The sequence below is a fragment of the Bombina bombina genome, chromosome 10, assembly GCF_027579735.1.
Source record: "Bombina bombina isolate aBomBom1 chromosome 10, aBomBom1.pri, whole genome shotgun sequence".
Lineage (NCBI taxonomy): Eukaryota > Metazoa > Chordata > Amphibia > Anura > Bombinatoridae > Bombina > Bombina bombina.
Window position 1 is genome coordinate 105,255,221 of NC_069508.1, and position 20,557 is coordinate 105,275,777.

Genomic DNA, 20,557 nt, shown 5'->3' on the forward strand with positions numbered 1-20,557 from the left:
GTTGATTCTTTGTTTCTTTTTTTGATGCAAACTCCTGTTTACAGATAGATATAGGTGATTGATTCCCCTTGCACTTAGTGCTAATAGCATGCAAGTGGAGTCCAAGTGTACAGACAGAATAACCCGGGTTATTGGAAAGTCCTCCAAACAAAACACACTTAGACCAACTGTAATATTAATAGCTTTCTTTCATCAAAAATCACACCTTTTCTCATCAACGCGTTTCACCCTATGATGGGCTTTGATAAAGAGACTTTCTATGGTGGTATACAATTGGCCTTTTCTCTAAAGATACAAAGTCTTATTATTCTGTGTATAAATACATTATAAGTTATGTATGTATGGTGTCATTTATATCTTTATACATCAGTTAGCTATACTTTGTACACACAATAGTGTTTAACCTCAGTCAATTGTTTTTAGGATGTTTTAATGGGAGACGTCCCTTTCTCATAAATATTTTTTAATTGATTTGCACTATATGATAAATAATTTTATTGTTAAAGGTGAAGTTTCTTTCACGAAAAATTGATTGTATTAAGGTCTGTAAACATTCTTATTTTTCTGCCTTTAAGTATCCCTTAAGATATCTTAAGCTCAATTTGCAGCACCCTCCTAAAATCCTTCTTTTTTATGTATATTTATTTAACAAAGTTTTAAATGTTTTCCATTTATCCTCAATATTTTTATTAGAGAATACTTTGTCCCAATTGATGTTATTTAATGTTTTCCTTAAATCATTGAATTTTGCTTCTTAAAATTAAAAGTTTTAGTTGAACCTTTAAGACACTGCTTTTGGAAAGTGATTTCAAATGTGACCATGTTATAATCACTGTTACCCAAATGTTCTTTGACTTCTATGTTTGTTATAATATCTGTTTGATAGCACTAAATCCAATATAGCTTTATTTCTTCTGTTAAGTGTGATCAGTCCACGGGTCATCATTACTTCTGGGATATTACTCCTCCCCAACAGGAAGTGCAAGAGGATTCACCCAGCAGAGCTGCATATAGCTCCTCCCCTCTACGTCACTCCCAGTCATTCTCTTGCACCCAACGACTAGATAGGATGTGTGAGAGGACTATGGTGATTATACTTAGTTTTATATCTTCAATCAAAAGTTTGTTATTTTAAAATAGCACCGGAGTGTGTTATTACCTCTCTGGCAGAGTTTGAAGAAGAATCTACCAGAGTTTTGCTATGATTTTAGCCGGAGTAGTTAAGATCATATTGCTGTTCTCGGCCATCTGAGGAGTGAGGTAAACTTCAGATCAGGGGACAGCGGGCAGATGAATCTGCATAGAGGTATGTAGCAGTTTTTATTTTCTGACAATGGAATTGATGAGAAAATCCTGCCATACCGATATAATGTCATGTATGTATACTTTACACTTCAGTATTCTGGGGAATGGTACTTCACTAGAATTACACTGTAAGAAATACATAAAGCTGTTTAATAACTAGAGATTATGTTTAACGTTTTTGCTGGAATGTAAAATCGTTTTCATTTGCTGAGGTACTGTGTGAATAAATGTTTGGGCACTATTTTTCCACTTGGCAGTTGCTTAATCTGTTTTTCTGACAGTTTCTGTTCTCCCTCACTGCTGTGTGTGAGGGGGAGGGGCCGTTTTTTGGCGCTTTTTCTATGCATCAAATATTTCAGTCAGCAACTCATTGTATTCCCTGCATGATCCGGTTCATCTCTACAGAGCTCAGGGGTCTTCAAAACTTATTTTGAGGGAGGTAATTTCTCTCAGCAGAGCTGTGAGAATTATAGTTTGACTGAGATAAAAAACGTTTATTCTGTAATTTGTTTCCTGCTTTCAGAATTTGTTATCTTTGCTAATGGGATTAAACCTTTGCTAAAGTTGTGTTGTTTACAAGGATTGAGGCTATAACTGTTTCAATTTATTAATTTTCAACTGTCATAGATCTTCTGTGCTTCTTAAAGGCACAGTACATTTTAATATTATTCTAATTGAATTGTATTTCCAAGTTGCAAGTTTATTTGCTAGTGTGTTAAACATGTCTGATTCAGAGGATGATACCTGTGTCATTTGTTGCAATGCCAAAGTGGAGCCCAATAGAAATTTATGTACTAACTGTATTGATGCTACTTTAAATAAAAGTCAATCTGTACAAATTGAACAAATTTCACCAAACAACGAGGGGAGAGTTATGCCGACTAAGGCCTCGCTTCCATTGAGTCGTTAAAAATGGAGCCGTAAGCTACCGAAGCGGACGACAGCTAAAGGTAATTTACGGCTCCATTTTAGTACCAGGTTTCCATTGAAAAAATTAGCGTGTTGCGCGCAGTCGCTCTTTTCGGCCGTACGTAAGTTTGCGTTGCCAACCGATGTCGGATTTGTCGAAAAGCGCGCCATAACAAGTGCATTGCCATGGTAACCCGACCTCTGTCTATAAGAATAACGGTTTGCGCCTGCGCTCTTTACCTGTGATCGCCTCTAGAGAGAAAGACACGGGAGCTAGTTGCGTTGGTAGGAGTTTTGGGTTTTTGAGAGTTGTTTGAGAGTTAGTGGAGAGTTTGATATTTGATTTCCATATATTCTTATTGTAGGCCTCATATAATATTAGGAACACACACACACACATCCATACATTAGTTAATTAACACACATTAGTTTATACACACAAATACACACACACACACATACACACTTTTATTTCATACAAACACATTCACATTTTTTTTTTCATTAACCCCCATATCCCCATCTTCCTTTATTACTCCTTTCATTAATCCCCTTATTCCACTTCCCATCCCCCCTTTGACTACCCTTCCCTTCCTCACTATATAACTTGTTTTTTTATATATACATTTTGCCCATCCTATTTTTTTTTTTTTAACATCCCATATTTTTGGTTTCATTTGACTATATAGCTCACCCCTTTCTTAATTTGCATCCCTTATTATTTTTCTATAATTTTGTTCTAATCCTCCTTAGTTTTTCCTTTTTCATTTACATCCCTTTGTTTATTTTCACCCCCACATTTTATTTTTATTTTGAGGGATATAGAATAGAGATAGTTAGGGTCTAGATAGGTTAGGTAGTTAGTTTTGGGGCTATTTAATATAGGGTTTAGTTAGGTGACTTAGTGTAGTTAGGTAAGCTAGGGACTTTAGTGTTAGGTTAGAGTTAGGGAGGAAGGAGAAAGGGATGGATAGGCCTAGTGGAGTTGGGAAGGGGGTGGCTAGGGGGAGGGCAGTGGTGAGGGTGGATAGAGGGAGGGGGAGGGGGGAAGTAGGGAGTAGTATGGGCAGGAATAGGGGCCGAGGTTTGGGTGGAGGATTTGTCCTTCCTCAAACCCTGGCAGAGGAGGGAAGGAGAGAGGGTGGAAGAGGAATGGAGGTGGGAGGAGTGAGGAGGAGTCAGCCTCAGCTAGGCACAAAAAGAAAAGGGAAAGTGGGGCAGACTGTGGCAACTGGGGGTGGGGCTGGTGGTAGCCTGTCACAGCCTGCAGGGACAGAGGAGGTAGAGAGGGCTGGTCCCCAGTCACAGGAGGGAGAGTCTGTGTCTGCTGGCCCTTCAGGTGTGAAGGGCAGGCTAAGAGAGGAGAGGTACTCTGAGGAGGAAAAGGAGGCTCTTGTTGAGGCATACTTGGAGAGGGCAGCTCAGCTGGAGAACCCTAACCTGAGGCCGGCTGTCCGGAATAAGCTGTGGGAGGAGATTCGAGTGGCAGTCAGCTGCTTAGGACGTAATCGTTCTATTGCCAGCATTAAACACCGCTATCATGACTGCAGGAGGGAAACCAAAGCTAAGCTGGCACAGCAGGCCAAATATGCACGTGGGACAGGTGGTGGTCCTAGCAAGAGGATACACCTAAGGTCATGGGAGGAGATGATGGCCAATGTCATCTCAGATGAATCTGTTTACGGATGTAAGGGGACAATGGACACATCAGTGCCAGCTGAAGAGGTCCATGAAGGTGAATATTAAATATCATATGTAATAAATGTTTTATTTCTAACAAATATATGTTAACATCAGAAATATATATCGGCTTTGTTTTTTAAAATATAAATGTAATCATACACATGTGTAATACAGAATATAGAATGTTCATATATTATATATGTTTAGTAATCAATTGTGTTCAAGCATCAGTGGAAAACATACCTAGGTAGGATTAGTACAAGTAATGTTTTACATGGTTCAAAGTCTAATTTGCACAGTAACTTAAAGTGATAGTAAACCCAATTTTTTTATTTCATGATTCAGATAGAGCAGCAATTTTAAGCAACTCTCTAATGTACTACTATTATAGATATTTCTTTGTTCTCTTGGTATCTTTTTCTGAAAAAGTAGGAATGTAAGCTATGGAGACTTTGCATTTTTTGTTCAGAACCCTGGCTAGCGCTCGTGATTGGTGGCTACATTTAGCCACCCAATAAGCAACAGCAACCCAGGTTCTGAAACAAATATTGTCTGGCTCTTAAGCTTTACATTCTTGCTTCTCAAATAAAGATACCAAGAGAAGGAAGAAAATATGATAATAGGAGTAAAATATTAAATGTTGACTAAATTTGCATGCTCTGTCTGAATCATGAAAGTTTAATTTGTACTTCATTGCCCCTTTAATGGCATCTTAACATAGTTGTAGTGGATATATTCATCCTGATTTCTGGAGTGGCTATCTGCTCAAACAAGCAAGGGTATAGATTTAAATTCTTTCTATCTATATCATATATATGGACTATGTGTAATACAAAGAGTCGCTTAGAGGCACAATCTTTAAATATACACCTCTGGTTAAATATGTTTAAGTTCATACAGAAATTATATATATATATATATATATATATATATATATATATATATATATATATATAAAACTATATCTATAAAATTGATTTTCAAATGTTAGATGTTTCATCAGATTAATTTATAATTACAATTTATTTTTCAGAATTGGAACATGAGTATGAGTCCTCAACAAGACCGGAGGCCAGTGATGTTCCGGAATTCAGTGAGGAGGAGGAGGGGGATGTTATTGAAGCTGGATACTCCTACCTCAGCATACTTGAAGGAGATGAGCAACAGCCACTGGCCTATGAGGTTGAAAATGTTCCTGGCCCATCCCCATATTCATCTGGGAGGACATATCATCAGATGCAGCCTCCACCACCACAGCATTATCAGATGCATCCTCCACCACAGCATTATCAGATGCATCCTCCAACGCAGCATTATCAGATGCATCCTCCAACGCAGCATTATCAGATGCATCCTCCAACGCAGCATTATCAGATGCATCCTCCAACGCAGCATTATCAGATGCATCCTCCACCACCACAGCATCGGCAGATGCCTCCTTCATCACCACAGCATCAGCAGATGCATCCTCCACCACCACAGCATCAGCAGATGCCTCCTTCATCACCACAGCATCAGCAGATGCATCCTCCATCACCACAGCATCAGCAGATGCATCCTCCATCACCACAGCATCAGCAGATGCATCCTCCATCACCACAGCATCAGCAGATGCATCCTCCACCGCAGCATATGTACTATATGCCACCTCAACAACACATTCAGCACCCTCCCATGGCACAACAAATGCCGCCACCACTACCACCACCACAACAATCACCACCACCCCCCCACCAATGTCTGTCCTCAATTGGATATTGAGCCACCCACACAGTCCCCAAGACTGAGTGACGACAACCTCACACAGAGCCAGGAATATGTGCCGGAGACACCTATACAGCCACAAGTTCCCCCCATGGAATCCAATATCCCCGCGCAGTCCCAGCAGGATGCTCTACTGAGGCTCATTCACAGGGAGCTTAGACTTACTAGGCTCCAGCAGCAGCAGGATTTCAGGAGGCTACAGAGCCAGATGGACATACATAATGCTGCACTCGTCCGCCTGGCAGAGGCAGTGGAGAGGGTTGCAGATAGGCCGCAAACTCCCTCCTCACTCGCATCCTCCGTTATCTCCCTGCAGGACCCTGAATCACATCTTTTAGCCTCCCAGCCAGCTGGTGTGCGTCGCCCAAGACGCCACACTTCCATCCCAAGTACCTCTCCTCCAAAGGCCAAATCCCGCCGCAAGCATTAAGAAGTATTTTTCTTTTTAAATTCTTTCAAGATATATAATATCTAATTTTTTTATGAAGCACTTTCTTAAGTGTGATTTCCATCTCATAAATATGCATATATTTTTCTAATCAAAATTAGAAAATATATTTCAAAATTGTTTTAATAGCTGTTTATTTTCAAAAACATTAACAGCTTTATTCATTTTTATTTCACATGATGTCAATTAATATGCAGGTGTAAATTGTTGATAAATGTATGTGTCCTTTTATTGAGGATATTATGCCGTTTAAGAATACTTGGGGATACGTGTATGAAATTTATACAGTATATGCTATCTAACATTGGTCAACGTGACATGTGTAAATGTTATGATTTATATTCCACAAGCATATGTTGTTTGCTCCTTCAGATGAAGCTAATAAGGCTTATACAGTTATAGAAGAGTTGAAAAGTAAATATTCCTTCCTGTTGATATGGCCAAATACCTTGCATTCATTATAGTCCTATGTGGAATGTAATATCTGAAATATATACCTATCATGACTAACGCACTCCTTTTTGTCAAGATTATTATTCAATATTTAGAATAATTAGATAAATGTATCTTTATGATATTTAAGCACTGGTGTATACACAACATATATGTGATTGCCATGATATAGAGGTGATTAATACATTTTAATTGACATCATATGAACAGACACAGACTCTCCCTGGGACCAATGCACAATGCACTTTTAAATTGTTTCAATAACTCCATGTTAAAGACAATACTTCATATCTCTTGAAGTATGTCATATTAAGCACTTATGTATTTTGGTTAATAGTCTAAATATTGCAAATGTATTATCTGCTTTAGCAGACATGACATTACATATATTTTATAAATATTAGTACTATGACACATTATAACTTTAATGTGTCATCGTTTTGTATTGAATAAATATGATTTTCACATTGAAAATTACATTTGAATGAGGGTAAATCTGTAATAATAAAACTCATCTTCATGATAAACAACTTATTTCGTTTGAATTATTTTTCTATATGTATTGAGATTATATATAGCATCCCTGGGCAAAGGTTTCATTTTGAATAGGTAGATATTTTATTTATTTTTATAATATTTTACCAGGAAAGATACATTGAGATTTCTATGGTTTTCAAGTATGTCCTGGGTCCACAAAACATTGCATTGATACAATGGGTACAATAAAATAAAAAAAAATAATAATACACCATATATGCACAAAAATTTAACATAGAACCGGTAGGAAATATATAATCAACAATGACAGGTGCATTCTGTTTTGAGATATGTAGAGAGGGATCTCTTAAAGGATATTAGGCATGGGGAAGGTTTGAAAGTGTGCGGGAGGTCGTTCCATAATTGTGGTGCTTGCATATATTTTTATATGCACATACATATTGAAATTTCTATGACAACATGGGTGCAAATATTCCTATACATAGGACCAATAAATGTAGCATATATAATGTTATTTGTACATTGAAACACTCATAATATTTTTGTGATTTGCTATTTCAATGAGAAACAGGCCTCAAAAAGCTCTTTTTTCCTCCTTTACACCTAGTTGAGCTGGGGGTAATATTTCTCAATGTATCGACAGCCTCCGACAGTGTATTAACGGTTAGCGCTTTCAATGGAAACCTGGTATAATTTATCGATTAACGGCTTCTATTACTTTCTATGGGACGCGAAAATCTTTTCGGCAGCCGAAGTCCGGCAGCCGATATTGAGGTATAACGCGCCATTGGAAACAGTCGTTAAACGCTATTGCTTTCGACAGCATATTTAACGGTTTGCGAGTGCACGCAAACTGAATTACGACTCAATGGAAGCTAGGCCTAACTCGCCTCACGTGTCAGTACCTACATCTCCCGCTCAGAGGGAGGTGCGTGATATTGTAGCGCCGAGTACATCTGGGCGGCCATTACAAATCACATTACAGGATATGGCTACTGTTATGACTGAGGTTTTGGCTAAATTACCAGAACTAAGAGGTAAGCGTGATCACTCTGGGGTGAGAACAGAGTGCGCTGATAATATTAGGGCCATGTCAGACACTGCGTCACAGGTGGCAGAACATGAGGACGGAGAACTTCATTCTGTGGGTGACGGTTCTGATCCAAACAGACTGGATTCAGATATTTCAAATTTTAAATTTAAACTGGAAAACCTCCGTGTATTACTAGGGGAGGTGTTAGCGGCTCTGAATGATTGTAACACAGTTGCAATACCAGAGAAAATGTGTAGGTTGGATAAATATTTTGCGGTACCGACGAGTACTGAGGTTTTTCCTATACCTAAGAGACTTACTGAAATTGTTACTAAGGAGTGGGATAGACCCGGTGTGCCGTTCTCACCCCCTCCGATATTTAGAAAAATGTTTCCAATAGACGCCACCACAAGGGACTTATGGCAAACGGTCCCTAAGGTGGAGGGAGCAGTTTCTACCTTAGCTAAGCGTACCACTATCCCGGTGGAGGATAGCTGTGCTTTTTCAGATCCAATGGATAAAAAGTTAGAGGGTTACCTTAAGAAAATGTTTGTTCAACAAGGTTTTATATTGCAACCCCTTGCATGCATTGCGCCGATCACGGCTGCAGCGGCATTCTGGATTGAGTCTCTGGAAGAGAACATTGGTTCAGCTACTCTGGACGACATTACGGACAGGCTTAGAGTCCTTAAACTAGCTAATTCATTCATTTCGGAGGCCGTAGTACATCTTACTAAACTTACGGCGAAGAATTCAGGATTCGCCATTCAGGCACGCAGGGCGCTGTGGCTAAAATCCTGGTCAGCTGATGTTACTTCTAAGTCTAAATTGCTTAATATACCTTTCAAAGGGCAGACCTTATTCGGGCCCGGGTTGAAAGAGATTATCGCTGACATTACAGGAGGTAAAGGCCATGCCCTGCCTCAGGACAAAGCCAAAGCCAAGACTAGACAGTCTAATTTTCGTTCCTTTCGTAATTTCAAAGCAGGAGCAGCATCAACTTCCTCTGCACCAAAACAGGAAGGAGCTGTTGCTCGCTACAGACAAGGCTGGAAACCTAACCAGTCCTGGAACAAGGGCAAGCAGACTAGGAAACCTGCTGCTGCCCCTAAAACAGCATGAATTGAGGGCCCCCGATCCGGGATCGGATCTAGTGGGGGGCAGACTTTCTCTCTTCGCCCAGGCTTGGGCAAGAGATGTTCAGGATCCCTGGGCGCTAGAGATAATATCTCAGGGATACCTTCTGGACTTCAAATACTCTCCTCCAAGAGAGAGATTTCATCTGTCAAGATTGTCAACAATCCAGACAAAGAAAGAGGCGTTTCTACGCTGCGTACAAGAGCTCTTGTTAATGGGAGTAATCCATCCAGTTCCACGATCGGAACAGGGACAGGGGTTTTACTCAAATCTGTTTGTGGTTCCCAAAAAAGAGGGAACTTTCAGACCAATCCTGGACTTAAAGATCCTAAACAAATTCCTAAGAGTTCCATCGTTCAAGATGGAGACTATTCGGACAATTTTACCTATGATCCAAGAGGGTCAATACATGACCACTGTAGATTTAAAAGATGCTTACCTTCACATACCGATTCACAAAGATCATTATCGGTACCTAAGGTTTGCCTTCCTAGACAGGCATTACCAGTTTGTGGCTCTTCCATTCGGATTGGCTACAGCTCCAAGAATCTTCACAAAGGTTCTGGGTGCTCTTCTGGCGGTACTAAGACCGCGGGGAATCTCGGTAGCTCCATACCTAGACGACATTCTTATACATGCTTCAAGCTTTCAAACTGCCAAGTCTCATACAGAGTTAGTGCTGGCTTTTCTAAGGTCACATGGATGGAAGGTGAACGAAAAGAAAAGTTCACTCGTTCCACTCACAAGAGTTCCCTTCCTGGGGACTCTTATAGATTCTGTAGAAATGAAGATTTACCTGACAGAGGACAGGCTAACAAGACTTCAAAGTGCTTGCCGCACCCTTCATTCCATTCAACACCCGTCAGTGGCTCAATGCATGGAGGTAATCGGCTTAATGGTAGCGGCAATGGACATAGTACCCTTTGCACGCTTACACCTCAGACCACTGCAACTGTGCATGCTAAGTCAGTGGAATGGGGATTACTCAGACTTATCCCCTTCTCTGAATCTGGATCAAGAGACCAGAAATTCTCTTCTATGGTGGCTTTCTCGGCCACATCTGTCCAGGGGGATGCCATTCAGCAGACCAGACTGGACAATTGTAACAACAGACGCCAGCCTTCTAGGTTGGGGTGCCGTCTGGAATTCTCTGAAGGCTCAGGGACAATGGAGTCAGGAGGAGAGTCTCCTGCCAATAAACATTCTGGAATTGAGAGCAGTTCTCAATGCCCTCCTGGCTTGGCCCCAGTTGACAACTCGGGGGTTCATCAGGTTTCAGTCGGACAACATCACGACTGTAGCTTACATCAACCATCAGGGAGGGACAAGAAGCTCCCTAGCTATGATGGAAGTATCAAAGATAATTTGCTGGGCAGAGTCTCACTCTTGCCACCTGTCAGCAATCCACATCCCGGGAGTGGAGAACTGGGAGGCGGATTTCTTAAGTCGTCAGACTTTTCATCCGGGGGAGTGGGAACTTCATCCGGAGGTCTTTGCCCAAATACTTCGACGTTGGGGCAAACCAGAGATAGATCTCATGGCGTCTCGACAGAACGCCAAGCTTCCTCGTTACGGGTCCAGATCCAGGGATCCAGGAGCAGTCCTGATAGATGCTCTGACAGCACCTTGGGACTTCAGGATGGCTTACGTGTTTCCACCCTTCCCGTTGCTTCCTCGATTGATTGCCAGAATCAAACAAGAGAGAGCATCAGTGATTCTAATAGCACCTGCGTGGCCACGCAGGACTTGGTATGCAGACCTGGTGGACATGTCATCCTGTCCACCTTGGTCTCTACCTCTGAAACAGGACCTTCTGATACAGGGTCCCTTCAAACATCAAAATCTAACTTCTCTGAAGCTGACTGCTTGGAAATTGAACGCTTGATTTTATCAAGACGTGGATTTTCTGAGTCAGTTATTGATACCTTAATACAGGCTAGGAAACCTGTTACCAGAAAGATTTACCATAAGATATGGCGTAAATACCTATATTGGTGTGAATCCAAAGGTTACTCTTGGAGTAAGGTTAGGATTCCTAGGATATTGTCTTTTCTACAAGAAGGTTTAGAAAAGGGTTTATCTGCTAGTTCATTAAAGGGACAGATCTCAGCTCTGTCCATTCTGTTACACAAACGTCTGTCAGAAGTTCCTGACGTCCAGGCTTTTTGTCAGGCTTTGGCCAGAATTAAGCCTGTGTTTAAAACTGTTGCTCCACCATGGAGTTTAAACCTTGTTCTTAATGTTTTACAGGGCGTTCCGTTTGAACCCCTTCATTCCATTGATATAAAGTTGTTATCTTGGAAAGTTCTATTTTTAATGGCTATTTCCTCGGCTCGAAGAGTCTCTGAATTATCAGCCTTACATTGTGATTCTCCTTATTTGATTTTTCATTCGGATAAGGTAGTCCTGCGTACTAAACCTGGGTTCTTACCTAAGGTAGTTACTAACAGGAATATCAATCAAGAGATTGTTGTTCCTTCTTTATGCCCAAATCCTTCTTCAAAGAAGGAACATCTACTGCACAACCTGGATGTAGTCCGTGCTCTAAAATTTTACTTACAGGCAACTAAGGAATTTCGACAAACGTCTTCTCTGTTTGTCATTTACTCTGGGCAGAGGAGAGGTCAAAAAGCTTCCGCTACCTCTCTTTCTTTTTGGCTTCGTAGCATAATTCGTTTAGCTTATGAGACTGCTGGACAGCAGCCTCCTGAAAGAATTACAGCTCATTCTACTAGAGCTGTGGCTTCCACTTGGGCCTTCAAGAATGAGGCCTCTGTTGAACAGATTTGCAAGGCTGCAACTTGGTCTTCGCTTCATACTTTTTCCAAATTTTACAAATTTGACACTTTTGCTTCATCGGAGGCTATTTTTGGGAGAAAGGTTCTTCAGGCAGTGGTTCCTTCTGTATAAAGAGCCTGCCTATCCCTCCCGTCATCCGTGTACTTTTGCTTTGGTATTGGTATCCCAGAAGTAATGATGACCCGTGGACTGATCACACTTAACAGAAGAAAACATAATTTATGCTTACCTGATAAATTCCTTTCTTCTGTAGTGTGATCAGTCCACGGCCCGCCCTGTTTTTAAGGCAGGTAAATATTTTTTAATTTATACTCCAGTCACCACTTCACCCTTGGCTTTTCCTTTCTCGTTGGTCCTTGGTCGAATGACTGGGAGTGACGTAGAGGGGAGGAGCTATATGCAGCTCTGCTGGGTGAATCCTCTTGCACTTCCTGTTGGGGAGGAGTAATATCCCAGAAGTAATGATGACCCGTGGACTGATCACACTACAGAAGAAAGGAATTTATCAGGTAAGCATAAATTATGTTTCCTTGTTGGCTCCTCATAAATTTCTTCACTTATTGTAGATTTAAAGGGACATGAAACCCAAATTATTTCTTTCATGATTAAGAAAGGGTATGCAGTTGTAAACAACTTTCTAATTTAATTCTGTTATCTAATTTGCTTCATTCTCTTGATATTCTTTGCTGAAAAGCATATCTAGATAGGCTCAGTAGCTGCTGATTGGTGGCTGCACATGAATGCCTTACGTGATTGGCTGTCCCATGTGCATTCCTATTTTTTTAACAAAGTATATCTAAAAAATGAAGCAAATTAGATAATAGAAGTAAATTGGAATGTTGTTTAAAATTGTGTTCTCTACCTGAATCATGAAAGAAAATTTTTGTGTTTAGTGTCCCTTTAAGCTCAGGTTTAATATACATGCAGATTCCTCCACCCCTTTTATTACTCTTGTCGCTTCTAAATAAAGTATAACCCTCTAATTTAACTGCCAAGTCTCAGTTATACTGATAATATCATAGTCGTCTTCTGCATTTAAGAGCTCCAGCTCCCCCAATTTACCCATCATGCTTCTTGATTTGCTGTCATAGCTTTCTGCTGCTACTTAGTGCGCTTTCCTCCAAACTTTCTAATGTGACATTTCCTAAGTGTTACCCTTCTGTCATCACTTTTTGAGATATTCTAGGTGTGACATATTCACAGACTGATCTCTCTGTTCTATTATGTTTGGACTGACCCTCCCCCCTTTTCCTAATTTAAAAGATTCTCTAAGCGTCCTACCATCCTCTCCCCCAACCCACCTGCACCCATGTCATTCAGGTGCTATCCATCCTTACTGTACAAACATGTAAAGTTTACCATCGCTTTAACACACGAAAGGCCTTTTTAGGAACTTCTCTATTGAAAGCCCTTCATTTTTCTTTTTCTGATTCAGATAAAACATTTAAATTAATTTACTTCTATTATCACATATTCTTTATTTTCACTGCGTTCATGGCAGTGAGAGTTTTACAGTGCTCACTCCTACATTAATGAATTCCCTTTACTAACGCACAATCCCATTTAGAAGTTTATCGCATTGCAGGTTCCATTTGAACTCAACGATTGTACATTCCTGTTTTAAAGCCCAGTTATGAAGACCCTGTACTAATAGTGACAATCGCCACATTGCAAGTGTGGCTTAGAACCAATTTTAACACTTTATCACATACTCAACATATATACATAGGCAAATGAACCTATACATATGTAAATGTGTGCCAAGCCCACTGCAGGCGGACAAAGCAATAGCGTTGAATAGAGCTGTAATGAATCTATACCATGTATGCTAAAACATCTTTAAAATGTCTCCGGTTACCATTCCAGAGTGTCTTGCACATGTGCAATATAATAGAATGATTCCAAATGTATCAAGTGCCTTGAGGTGTTGAATTTGAAAAGGCAAAACTGGTCTTGAAAAGTGTCTTTAAAATTGATTGTGATCTCCTATAAACTATTTTGCTCCATGTTAAAAATAAGGTTTTTCTCTTTGAGTCGAAAAAACGTTGAAATGAAAAGTTAATTACTTTAAATCTGTTGCTTGATAATTAGATATATTACACTACTTACAGTGTGGAAGTGCTGTCTATAATATCAATTAACACCTTACTTGAAAGAGAAGATTGTCCTCTTTTTTCCAGGGGTTACACATATCTATAAGTTGCACAAGGAGTTAATAGTTCATCAAGATCAAATTCTAGACTTATCTCAAAGCTATTCCTAGGTAACCATGGTTTTTTTTTGTAAATGCTGAATGTCCAACTTTATTGGCAATCCATTTTCTGCTAAAACAAAATGTAATACTTTTTGAACTTGTTAAACGTTTAGCTAATAACTCATATCATTTAAAGGCTATCAGTTATATAATTTCAACATCTTGTCTGTTAATAGTACTTAGGTTGAGTGACAATGGGCTAATGATCATATTTTATTTTATTTATTTCTCTCTTTTTTATTTTGCCTACAAAAGGGCTCAGGTTTTGGATGGTTTGGATGGTTTCGTTCAAGACCAGCTAAAGATACGGCAGCTACAGAAGAAGAAACCCCTAAAACCACAGATTCTACAATTCAGGTAAAATGAGTAGAACCACAGAACCCAGGGCCAGAATGGAGAAGAGAACTAGCAACATTAGTACAAAAAACGTAAATATAGAAAGTGAAGCATAAATTAGAAATAGATGTTTATGGAAAAATAGAACAAGGAGAAAATAGATTGGGCAGGGAGAGGTAACTGTGATCTGAAATCCGATTACGCAAATATCTTGTAGGTGCAGGTAAGAGGTCTGGATGGGCTAGTAGCCTATGCTCTTGGTTAGGTGTGCATGTGTGTACTCGTCCATAGGTTCTTAAAAGGACATTAAAGTCAAAATTAAACTTTTATTATTCAGACACAACATTTGATTTTCCAATTTACTTCAATTATCAAATTTACTTTGTTCTCTTGATACCCTTTGTTAAGAGTAAAGCTAGGTAGGCTTATCGGAGCTCAGGAGCATGCACATGTCTTTAGCAGTCTTTGTATAACATAGACTGCAATAAACAATGTTGCAAGTATTGCTGCCAGATGGCTAGATATATGCGCTCTCCTGATTACTCTTTAATAAAGGATACCAAGATAACTAAGCAAAAATTATAATAGAAGTAAATGGTAAAGGTGTTTAAAATGTAATGCTATATCCAATCCATTTATCTTTAATTCTAACTTAACTGTCCCTTTAACTCAGCACACACCAGAAGTAAAAGGGCTTCTATTAAATATATTTAAATTCTATTTTTATAACAATTCATTACATTTAAAAATTATGACTTGTCAGGATCATCAGCAAATGGAACTTTAAAGGGACATTCTAATGCAGTTTTGCATAACCAAAACAGTTGTATTAATATACTTTTTACTTCTGTAATTACCTTGTATCTAAGCCTCTGCAGACTGCCCCCTTATTTCAGTTCTTGTGATAGACTTGCATTTTAGCCAATCAGTGCTGACACCTAGGTAACTCCACGGGCGTGAGCACAATTTCATCTGTATGGCACACATAAACTAACACCCTCTAGCTGTGAAAAATTGTCAACATGCACTGAGATTAGAGGCAGCCTTCAAGGGCATAGAACATAGCATATGACCCTACCTAGGTTTAACTTTCAACTAAGAATTCCAAGAGTACAAAGCAAATTTGATGATAAAAGTAAATTGGAAAGTTGTTTACAATTGCATGCCCTATCTACATCATGAAAGTTTAATTATTGACTAGACTGTCCCTTTAAACATTAAGTTAAACTACTGCTTGAGAGATGCAGCCTTAGGAGCTGTAGTGTGTTACAGAGCCTGAGCTGGACTTTAGCTATGTGTTTAACCTCTTTGTGAAGGTGAACCACAGAGGGACAAAAATAGAAAACTCACATGGTCTCAATAGTATAAGAATTTATTTTTTGCTTTATAATCATTTTTAGTGATTGTACTTTTGATTAGGTGCTTTAGGTACCCGTGTAGTGGTGCATTCGCTTTAATGGCACTCCCTGGCCTTACAAGTTATTCAGTAGATGTGCAGATTTGTATTTGGATGAATGTAAAAACAAACCTTTAGTTTATTCTATTAAAGTGATAAACAATCAGTTCTGACAAGCAAGAAACAATGGGCAAGATTACATATGCGGCGGCATCCGCAAAAGCCGGCGACACCGTTTTTACTCTGTTTTGGTATCACATATACAGCGCCACATATAAATGCGGCATGTATATTTCATCCGTCAGTCGCAATTTTTACTCCCATAAGCTAACATAGAACCGCATCGCAAATCGGTATCACATATTCAGTACAAGGACTTACGCTGCGAAAATGGAGACATTTTACTCAATTTTCACCTCGCCACACATAGGCAGACACAGCAAGCCTTGCGCTAAGTATGTGAGCACCGTAACTCCTGTAACTGCCTGAAAATATTAACTAACACCTATTGCATGCGCAATATCTAGCTACCTCCTGAAAATAACTAACACCTAACGCATGCACAATATCTACCTGTCAACCGCAATCCCCCACCGTAATAACTAATAAAGTATATTAACCCCTAATCCACCATTAACCCACATCACAATAAAGCTAATAAAGTATATGATCCCCTAATCCGCCATTAACCCACATCGCAATAAACCTAATACAGTATATTAACCCCTTATCCACCATGAATCCACATCGCAATAAACCTAATAAAGTATATAAAAACCCATATTTCTCCTGTTAAGTGTAGTCAGTCCACAGGTCATCCATTACTTATGGGATTATATTTCCTCCCTAACAGGAAGTGCAAGAGGATCACCCAAGCAGAGCTGCTATATAGCTCCTCCCCTCTACGTCATACCCAGTCATTCTCTTGCACCTAACTAATAGATAGGACGTGTGAGAGGACTGTGGTTGTTAAACTTAGTTTTTATTTCTTCAATCAAAAGTTTGTTATTTTAAACAGCACCGGAGTGTGTTGTTCTTTCTCAGGCAGCATTAGAAGAAGAATCTACTTGAGTTTGTGTATGATCTTAGCGGTCGTAACTAAGATCCATTTGCTGTTCTCGGCCATTCTGAGGAGTGAGGTAACTTCAGAACAGGGGACAGCGGGCAGGGTTCACCTGCAAGGAGGTATGTTGCAGTATATTATTTTCTAAGGAATGGAATTGACTGAGAAAATACTGCTGATACCGATGTAATGTAAGTGCAGCCTTAAATGCAGTAGTAGTGACTGGTATCAGGCTGATATGTATGTATGTTTACACTGAGGTATTTCTAGGGAATGGAACTTCACTAAGAAAATACTGTATACATTTAACTTATATTTGAGCCTCCACTGCAGTGAAAGCGACTAGCAGCAGGCTTATTAATAACATTTCATAATTTTATATTTAAAACGTTTACTGGCATGTTAATCGTTTTTCTCTGATGTACTTGGTGATAAAACTTTATGGGCATTATTTTTCCACATGGCTGTCGTTTGTTTATGAATAAAATCAGTTTACTGAGCTTCCCCACTGTTGTATTATGAGTGGGAGGGGCCTATTTTGGCGCTTTATTGCGCAGTAAAAATTCAGTCACAGTCTTCCTATTTCTTCCTCCATGATCCAGGACGTCTCTACAGAGCCCAGGGGTCTCCAAAACTAGTTTTGAGGGAGGTAGTCACTCACAGCAGACCTGTGAGACTGTGTTTTGACTGTGATAAAAACGCTTATATTAAATTGTTATCCGTTTTTGGGTACTAAGGGGTTAATCATCCATTTGCTGGTGGGTGCAATCCTTTGCTAACTTAATGCATTTACTGTGAAAATTTGGTTGCTATAACTAATTTGGTTCATTGTTATTTCAACTGTGACAGTTTTTTGTGCTTCTTAAAGGCACAGTAACGTTTTTTATATTGCTTGTAAATTTATTTGAAAAGTATTTTCCAAGCTTGCTAGTCTAATTGCTAGTTTGTTTAAACATGTCTGACACAGAGGAATCTCTTTGTGCAATATGTTTAAAGGCCAATGTGGAGCCCAATAGAAATTTGTCTACTAATTGCATTGATGCTACTTTAAATAAAAGCCAATCTGTACATGTAAAGAAAATTTCACCAGACAACGAGGGGGAAGTTATGCCGACTAACTCTCCTCACGTGTCAGTACCTTCGTCTCCCGCTCAGGAGGTGCGTGATATTGTGGCGCCAAGTACATCAGGGCGGCCCTTACAAATCACTTTGCAAGACATGGCTAATGTTATGACTGAAGTATTATCTAAATTGCCAGAATTTAGGGGTAAACGCGACCACTCTGGGGTGAGAACAGAGTGCGCTGATAATAATAGAGCCATGTCTGATACTGCGTCACAATTTGCAGAACATGAGGACGGAGAGCTTCATTCTGTGGGTGACGGATCTGATCCAAGTAAACTGGACTCAGACATTTCAAATTTTAAATTTAAGCTTGAGAACCTCCGTGTTTTACTAGGGGAGGTTTTAGCGGCTCTGAATGATTGTAACACGGTTGCAATTCCAGAGAAATTATGTAGGCTGGATAGATACTATGCGGTACCAGTGTGTACTGATGTATTTCCTATACCTAAGAGGCTTACAGAAATTATTAACAAGGAGTGGGATAGACCCGGTGTGCCTTTTTCACCCCCTCCTATATTTAGAAAAATGTTTCCAATAGACGCCACCACACGGGACTTATGACAGACGGTCCCTAAGGTGGAGGGAGCAGTTTCTACTCTGGCTAAGCGCACCACTATCCCGGTGGAGGATAGCTGTGCTTTTTCAGATCCAATGGATAAAAAGCTAGAGGGTTACCTTAAGAAAATGTTTGTTCAACAAGGTTTTATATTACAACCCCTTGCATGCATTGCGCCCGTCACGGCTGCGGCGGCATTCTGGTTTGAGTCTCTGGAAGAGACCATTAGCTCAGCTCCATTGGATGAGATTATAGACAAGCTTAGAGTCCTTAAGCTAGCTAATTCATTTATTTCTGATGCCGTAGTACACTTAACTAAGCTTACGGCTAAGAACTCCGGATTCGCCATTCAAGCGCGCAGAGCGCTGTGGCTTAAATACTGGTCAGCCGATGTGACTTCTAAATCTAAATTGCTTAACATACCTTTCAAAGGGCAAACATTATTCGGGCCCAGTTTGAAAGAAATTATCGCTGACATTACTGGAGGTAAGGGCCATGCCCTGCCTCAAGACAGAGCCAAACCAAGGGCTAAACAGTCTAATTTTCGTGCCTTTCGTAACTTCAAGGCAGGAGCAGCATCAACTTCCTCCGCTCCAAAACAGGAAGGAACTGTTGCTCGCTACAGACAGGGCTGGAAACCTAACCAGTCCTGGAACAAGGGCAAGCAGGCCAGAAAGCCTGCTGCCGCCCCTAAGACAGCATGAAGTGAGGGCCCCCGATCCGGAAACGGATCTAGTGGGGGGCAGACTTTCTCTCTTCGCCCAGGCTTGGGCAAGAGATGTCCAGGATCCCTGGGCGTTAGAGATCATATCTCAGGGATATCTTCTGGACTTCAAAGCTTCTCCTCCAAAAGGGAGATTTCATCTTTCAAGGTTGTCAGTAAACCAGATAAAGAAAGAGGCGTTTCTACGCTGTGTACAAGACCTTTTAATAATGGGAGTGATCCACCCAGTTCCGCGGTCGGAACAGGGACAAGGGTTTTACTCAAATCTGTTTGTGGTTCCCAAAAAAGAGGGAACCTTCAGACCAATCTTGGACTTAAAGATCCTAAACAAATTCCTAAGAGTTCCATCGTTCAAAATGGAAACTATCCGGACAATCTTACCTATGATCCAAAAGGGTCAGTACATGACCACAGTGGATTTAAAGGATGCCTACCTTCACATACCGATTCACAAAGATCATTATCGGTACCTAAGGTTTGCCTTCCTAAACAGGCATTACCAGTTTGTAGCTCTTCCCTTCGGGTTAGCTACGGCTCCAAGAATCTTTACAAAGGTTCTGGGCTCTCTTCTGGCGGTACTAAGACCGCGAGGAATATCGGTAGCTCCGTACCTAGACGACATTCTGATACAAGCGCCAAGTTTCCAAACTGCCAAGTCTCATACAGAGTTAGTTCTGGCATTTCTAAGGTCGTATGGGTGGAAGGTGAACGTAGAAAAGAGTTCTCTATTGCCACTCACAAGAGTTCCCTTCTTGGGGACTCTTATAGATTCTGTAGAAATGAAAATTTACCTGACAGAGGACAGGTTAACACAACTTCTAAATGCTTGCCGTGTCCTTCATTCCATTCAACACCCGTCAGTGGCTCAATGCATGGAGGTAATCGGCTTAATGGTAGCGGCAATGGACATAGTTCCTTTCTCCAACATAGGTGTGTCCGGTCCACGGCGTCATCCTTACTTGTGGGATATTCTCCTCCCCAACAGGAAATGGCAAAGAGCCCAGCAAAGCTGGTCACATGATCCCTCCTAGGCTCCGCCTACCCCAGTCATTCTCTTTGCCGTTGTACAGGCAA

General features: G+C 40.2%; 1 protein-coding gene across 2 annotated transcripts in view; it reads left to right on the plus strand.

Annotated features, from left to right (window-relative positions):
* The window catches only part of SEC16B (SEC16 homolog B, endoplasmic reticulum export factor), a 602,132-nt gene that overhangs the window by 496,333 nt on the left and 85,242 nt on the right, over nucleotides 1-20,557 (plus strand). For both annotated transcript variants that reach the window (XM_053693298.1, XM_053693299.1), the window contains one exon: nucleotides 14,539-14,640. In XM_053693298.1, the coding sequence (XP_053549273.1) occupies nucleotides 14,539-14,640 (102 nt within the window). The remainder of the gene's footprint in view (nucleotides 1-14,538; nucleotides 14,641-20,557) is intronic.